Source organism: Egretta garzetta, unplaced genomic scaffold (genome assembly GCF_000687185.1).
Source record: "Egretta garzetta isolate BGI_Z169 unplaced genomic scaffold, ASM68718v1 scaffold158, whole genome shotgun sequence".
Classification (NCBI taxonomy): domain Eukaryota; kingdom Metazoa; phylum Chordata; class Aves; order Pelecaniformes; family Ardeidae; genus Egretta; species Egretta garzetta.
Genome location: NW_009260430.1, coordinates 888,509 through 895,918, shown reverse-complemented (window position 1 = coordinate 895,918; position 7,410 = coordinate 888,509). Strand labels below are relative to the sequence as shown.

At 41.9% G+C, this 7,410-nt stretch overlaps 1 protein-coding gene across 1 annotated transcript; it reads left to right on the top strand.

The window, feature by feature from the left end:
- Window positions 1-47: 47 nt before the first annotated feature.
- LOC104130655 (MRG domain binding protein) lies at window positions 48-5,535 on the top strand. The gene is made up of 4 exons (XM_035899299.1): window positions 48-499; window positions 1,614-1,695; window positions 3,372-3,446; window positions 4,517-5,535. The coding sequence occupies exons 1-4, from the start codon at window positions 398-400 to the stop codon at window positions 4,705-4,707; spliced, it is 450 nt and encodes a 149-aa protein (XP_035755192.1). The 5' UTR covers window positions 48-397; the 3' UTR covers window positions 4,708-5,535.
- Window positions 5,536-7,410: the final 1,875 nt, after the last annotated feature.

The window sequence follows — 7,410 nt, the reverse complement described above, 5'->3', positions numbered from 1 at the left end:
GCCTGCGGGGAAGGCGGCGCGGTGCCCTCCCGGCCTCCTCGGCCGCCCCCCCGGGGCACAAAGCGCTCCTCGCTCCCCTCTGCCTTCACCCTTCCTGACTTGCTGCCTTACACTTCCCTTCGGTTGTTTTTGACGCAGCCTTTCTAAAAGCTCCGGCCGCGGCCCTATGCCGGCGTTCCCCAGGGGGGCACCCTCAGCCCCTCTCCAGAATAGCACCGTAATGTAGGATGAAATACCAGCCAGGCAGGGCTGCCCAGGCTGCCGTGGGTCTCTCCTATACTGTACGATCTCCCTGTAATGACAGGATGTTTTTTTTTAAATTCTGTGGTGTAAGGAAAACTGTTGGTAGTGTTAATCGCACTGAGTTCTTCCCCCAGGTGTGAATCGCCATTTCCACATGATTTGCATCCGAGATAAATTCAGTCAGAATATTGGACGGCAGATTTCTTCCAAAGTGATTTGGGACCATCTGAGCACCATGTATGATATGCAGGCTCTTGTGAGTATACAGGGTTGATGCAGCCACATTCTTATTTCTTATAGAACTACAACTACCTGACAGGAGGCTGTAGCTGGTGGGGCCGTCCCTTGAATCCTGTGTTCAGTTTTGGGCCCCTCACTACAAGAAAGATGTTGCATTGCTGGAACATGTCCAGAGGAGAGCAACCAAGCTGGTGAGGGGTCTGGAACACAAGTCATACGAGGAGCGGCTGAGGCAACTGGGGTTATTTAGTCTATAGAAGAGGAGGCTGAGAGGAGACCTGATCGCCCTCTACAACTGCCTGAGAGGAGGCTGTAGGGAGGTGGGGGTCGGCCTCTTCTCCCTGGTAACGGACGATAGGACAAGGGGGAATGGTTTGAAGCTGCGCCAGGGCAGGTTTAGGTTGGACATTAGGAAAAACTTCTTCACCGAAAGGGTTGTCAGGCTCTGGAATGGGCTGCTCAGGGAGGTGGTCGAGTCCTCATCCCTGGAGGTATTTAAAAGAAGGAGAGATGAGGTGCTTAGGGACAGGGTTTAGTGGTGGGATGGCAGGGTTAGGTTAAAGGTTGGACTCGATGATCTCAAAGGTCTTTTCCAACCAAAGTGATTCTATGATAGTTCAGAAGTTTTGACAGGCCAAAAATCACTGGGCCTGTTAACACCTTTCGTGTTACTAAGAATTACGTGTCGTCCCAGTGAGTTGATGGGGTTTTCCCTGTATAAAAGTACATTAGGTGGGAGACAATAAACCCTGCAGTAGCTTTTGGTTTGGTTTTTTGGGTTTTTTTTCCATACTGTGTCCTGTATTAAAGTTACCAAAATGCTGATCCATCAAACATTTATGTAGGTACTTCACTGTCAAATAAGGAGGTTATAGTGTATTTACATAAGAATTTGCCATGTTTGGGTTCCAGAAATGATCTCAAACGATTGTGAGTCATGATCTCGGATCTCTTGACCTTAGTGATCAGTTTGACATCAGGAGTGTCCTGATTCTCTAGCATCTGAAGTGACTTGTTAAGACTTATATGGCTACTAATTGCATGTAAAATAGAACTTGAGATTGCACTTCTAAATCCAAATTAAAGTTTTTACCAAAGTCATTCATCGAGAACTTTCTTTTCTTTCTCAGCATGAATCTGAGATTCTTCCATTCCCTAATATAGAGAAGAATTTTGCTCTTCCTGACGAAATGATTCAAGAAGTGAGAGAAGGTAAGATGTGATAGCAGTCTCCTATTCATGGTTGCTCTAATCTCATCTCAGAATGGATCGTTTAAGAAAACTCCCCCCACAGAAGAACGTAACATCAATCCAAGGCCATTCTTTTAGACCGGTGTATCGGGAAAAGGAAGTGTTAAACAGATAGAAGTTTATCTCATTAATTTTTAATCAGCTCACTGAAGGAAACTCGGGGAAAGGATCACGCTGCTTGCGCTGCATATTCTCATTATCAGCCTCTGGGACTGACCACTGTAGGAGACAGCCTAGCAGGACAGAGAGACCTTTGGTCAGATTCCACACAGTATTTCTCATATTCTTAAATATAATGTAGATGGGATACTAATACAGCAGAAACAGGTTCTATCCATACCATTTAGATTCAACTTCTCCTTCTGGGTATACACAAAAGATCCTTGTGCTTCACTGATTCTGGTTTGCAGAGTGAAAGGCAAAGTGTGATTCTTTGCAAGGTGGTTAGTAGATTATTGTGGGATTTTTGCACTTTGTTGAGACAGCTGTAATATTACATCAGACCGTAATGTTAGCTAAAATAGATGATCTGCACATTTTAGCGTGGTTCATTTTGTAGCAAGATCATTTTTTTAAAGAGGAGGAGCTATAGAGCTGGTGCAAATTACACTTTCTGCATTTAATTTCTATATAATAACATTTGCGTGATAAAATTTCCTGTACCAGTGGTGATATAAGGCAGTTAAATAGCAATTCAGCTAATGTTTAGAAATGTACACCAGGAATATACTTACAGAATAGGTGCAGTTTCAGTAGCTGGAGAAACTAGCTTTCTGGCCACGGACTTGTACCTTTCGCTGGTATAACTATTTCATTTTTAGGCTATTACTATGTTAAATAAGGCTCATATGTCTGATTTTTAAAAGCATTACTGGTTTCTAATGTCCAATGATAGATTTTTCATGAAGTTCTTTTCCTGTAGTCCCATTAAAATTGATTGAAAACAAAACCAATGTGAGATGTTCAGAGGCGTTTATATACCTTCACGGTGGTTTCATTGCACTGTGAAATTATCTCTCTCTGTTTTTACCTTCTTGGGATTCAAGTACCTGGTTCTTCCAAATCTCTCTCACTCATGATAAGCCTATCTGTATTGTCTCATCTCATAGAAACATGCAGCAGTTTGACAGAAATCTTAAGTTGAGCAGCGAGAGCTGGGTTTTCAAAGTTTAGCTCTATGTGTGTTGCTTGGTACTGTTTTACCCAAGGTAGGAGCTAGGAAGTTCAAGCATCTGCCAAAGGAGTTCCTGCGGTATTTTAAACTACAATGGAATGCTTCTCGGTTACTAGGTACACTAAAGTCTACGCTAAAATTCAGTATAAAATCATAATGTAGCTAAGACATTGGGATATGTTTTGCCTATTCAGCATTTCACTTTCTTCCTGTTGATAATTTCAGTGGAACTTCTTGACATGAGACATCATCTTGTTCAGTGCTTTACATTATGCTCATAGTAGGCCTGGACTGTTGGCTATGTTTCTCTATCGCAGTGCTGAGGAATCTTTCTAAATTACAGCTGAGTGTTGCACTGAATATTTGTTAGCATTATGCACATAGGCTGAGGCTACTAATCCAGAAAAAATACATACGGTTCTTTAAAACCATCTAACCATTGCCTAACAATCCTTTCCTGTAGGAAAAGTGATGATAGAAGAAGAAGTGAAAGAGGAAATAAAAGAAGAGATGGAAACACATGCAGGTCCAGAAGAAGGTAAATTTGTAACTCTCTACTGTGTAATACGGGATTAAAAAACAACTGTAACTCTGAGGAATTAATGTTAAAATGTAAATCCCAAATACAGTGTACGTTGTGATTTGTATTCAGACTTAGCATATGGTCATGCCAAGAACTAGAATAATTCAAGAATGCACAGAGTAAGCAGTTGCCAATATCTCATGCTTTGAAAGATTTCTCCTTTGCTCCTAATTGATGTGTGCAAAGTTGTATAGCTTTGGAGTTCTTTGGTTTTAATATGTACTTGACAAAACCCTCGGAGTCTGAAGTAATCTAAGGATCTCTGAAAGAAAGTTGAGCCCGGTTTTAGTGAACCTAAATACTCTGTGTTAGGATCTTTGTAGTCGTGGGGAAAAATAGGGCCTATAAATCAAAAAAGATTGTAAGATTGTGTGCTTAAACGGGAAGGCGGGCAGAGTGGGGTTTTATTTTGTTTTATTTGCATTATCTTGCTTCTTTTAAATATAAGGCTTATTTTTCTAACACTTTGCTGTAGAACAGAAGTCAAATGTGAACAGGAGGGATCCTGCTCTTTACCTTAACAGACCAAGCCGGCTGTTAACTCTTACCATTTCGTAATAGTTATATCACAGAATAAGTGGTGGTTTAAGATTGAGTTTAACAAAAGATCAAAAGGTGTATTTTTAAAATATATTAAATTTCACATTTTGGGCGTTCAGTTTTAAAATCTATCTATAATACCGAATGTAATGACCGTTGCTGATTATAAATTTCATAGATTGGTCCTATGTTCTGTAAGTGTTCCTATTAAGTATTTTAAGTGCTGTTTAATTCCACTTAATGAATTTCATTTTTAGCCTGTCAAAATACATGCCTGTCTTTAAAGCAAATAATAAAAGCAAGATGTGCCTTTCTTACGGAAGATTTTTCCTTTCAAAGTGAAAGTAATGCTTAAATGGTGGTTAAATATGCTGAGAAATGATTGGTTTGAAAAGTTTTATGTAATATAAAGAAATTTGATATCACTTCTTGCTTGCCTATGTGTATGACTCTGATCTGGAATCATTACTTTGATCCTGTTTCAGTTTTTGCACCCTCTGGAAGTTTAGGAAAAACAACTGAAAAGCCAAGCGGCAAAGAGAAAGAGAAAACTTCATCAGATTCTGGGTCCAAAGAAGGATCTGATAAGAGGAAGCGCAACAGAGTCACTGAAAAGGTCTTAAACGCAAACAGTAATCCTTCCAGTCCAAGCGCTGCAAAACGACGCAGAACATAAAGCAAGCTGTGAACGAGAGAAGTAATAAACTATGGAACGTGAGGAGGGAACAGTGAAAAGGAGTAGCGGGATAGTCGCTACGTAGACTTTTGGGGAAAGGAAAAGATATCTGAGCCAGGTATTTGAAGAATCTGCGCATTGGCTTTATACATCCCAGACTTTGTCTTTCCTGATGTGTTTTCTGGTCAGCACCGAGCAGCTGAGCGATGGCTGCCTTCCCAGGGCATGGGGGGAGAAAGCTGGCAGCGTGAAGAGTTTGTGCCTATGTAACAAGTCTGGTGGTTGCATTTCAAACGAGTAACACGCTCTGTGTCAGCATGGTTCGTGAAAAACGTGCTCAGAGAAACACAGCCTCGGTTTGTGAAAAGCGTAGCTTCTTCCTATAAATTTCAGGTCGTTTTTTCTGCCTTTCCTTTGTTGCTGTCTTTGGATGTTCCAGACCCTCTGTGGGTAAAGTTTGGGCATTTTACTCAGTGCAAACGTAGCGTTTGTATCAAAATGTCTAAATTCGTTGGTTCAGTAAAACTAAAATTCTTTTAAATACAGATAACTATTGAGTTGAAGTATTATTTCGCTCTCTTTGCTGGAGGAACCTTTACTTCTCTCACTCTTAGCGACATAATACTTTCCAAGCTTTATAAGTTTATATACCATAAGTGAAGTGGAAATGATAATGCCCCTAGGATAATAATTAATAAGTATCCTAAATAAAATACCTAGTGATGTCACATGGTTTTGTGAGGGATCCGCTGAGCTGTGCGTGAACCTGGAGATGTTGCTTCGCCCATTTGTACTATAGTAGTATATAACAGTGGGGTTTGTACTTTATTATTTATTTTTTTAAAGGAGTTTTAGTAGATGTTAATAGAATTGGTATTCCAAAAGGTTAATTTTGTTCTACAACTCAAGAATCTTACTGACGTTGTAATGCTTATCTTTTATATGCTGGAATATTAAGATTTGATAGAAGTTACTGTTTTTGTGTTGTGAAAAGATGGACCACAGTCAACAAACACACGTTAAATGGTGAGTGGAGGAGGCTGAAATGTTACTGAATTTGTTTCACCATATTAACCATCGGTTAACAGAAAGAAGAATTATCTTCTTAATCTATCAGTATTGCCTTCAAGGTGGGGAACTAGGAATCTACTCGTTTTTGCTTTTATTGTAGGTACGTAGCCAAGTTCTTGTCTGCCTGATTTGCTTCATTTGTTTTATACCAAGAATAAATTTGACTTGTCTTTATTTTACTAAATGGTAATTGTTGCGTAACTTGATTAAAATTTGGCCCAACTTATCTTGAAGGTTGTTTAGGTATCTTGTGTCTTTAGTGAAATTGGTCAAACGTGCCTACCTTGTGGTTTGGGGGATTTTTTAATAACTTTGTCTGGATCTTAGGAACTACTACCCTCTTACTTCTCTAAGTTAATGGCTAAGAAGTCCTGGCCTGCTGAAGTCAATAGGCAGGTTGCTCTAAGTTTCCAAGTAGAGGATTTGCTCTGTTCTCACTAGCATAACGCAGTTGTGAAGTACTGAGTTGGGACGATGAAGTTTTTGTGGCGGTCTCTGGGAAGCTCCCCTGTTGACCCTCTCGCACTCACTGGAGAGCTCTACAAGGTCGGAGCTCTGCCGGGATGGCCGCTAGAACCTCGCTCTTTTAGGGTCTGGAATTTACAGCGTGATGCAAGCTTGCTCTTTAAGGTCTGGAATAGCGGGGCGTAAACTAATTCCGAAGCAGAAGGTAGGAAATGCCATGAATTTCGTGCTGTGCTCCAGGTGGTAAGCCTTGCAAAGGATAACCTACCCGCTGGAGAGCTCCCCGGAGCTGTGGTTCGTGGGAGAGGTGTTACAGGTGTCTCGGAGGTGGGTAGAAATCAAACTTTTAGAACCTTAGGCGAGGAAGCTCCTGGTTTTAATTCTGACATTTAAGAAAAACGCTCAGATTAATTTATTTGTTGGTATTACCCAGTCAGAAGTTGTTATCCTATGTCATGTACAGATCTGTCACCCAAGCACTGAAAGATGAACGCCTCTGTTAATTCTGAAGGAAACAACAGAATTTAAATTGCTGTTCACTTTGTCATGACCCACACGGATCTTGGCCATGAAATGCAGATTTTGAAACTTTTCAAGTCTCGCGGCCTTGTGGGGTAAATTCTTTTCATCCAAGGGGTTCCAGTATGAAATTTTTTTGCTGTATCAACGAGATGTTTTTTATAGCTTGAAGTAGAAATGTGCCAACGTTGACGTGTACTGGTGCAACCTCTCAACACCATCCTTGGAGCAGGGGAAATCCACTTGGGATTGCACGGTCAATCCAGCGGTGCGGCTCTGTTGGGAGTTTGGGGGTTGGACGTTTGGCAAACGTAAACGCTTTATATGACCTGAGCGCTGCGGCTCCCTTTTCCTCCCTTCCCTTTCACCGAGGCCTGGCTCCTTGGGAAGATTGCTGTGTTATTCCTTCTCCCATAAGAGGGATGTTACCCCCGTGGTGGAAGGGGCACGTCTGTGCCGCCTGGGGAAGGGGAACGCGGCTCCCACTGCTCCCCCTGCTCCTTCCTGCGGCCCTGCGCGGGACCCCTTGCTGCTGCCCAGCGCCGGGGTGGATGGAAAAGAGCAGAATTTCCGCCTTTTTTTCCTCTCGGGTGGGCGCGCCGGGGGCGCAGGATCCCTGGAGAAAGAGCGGAGCCACCGGTGGAGGCC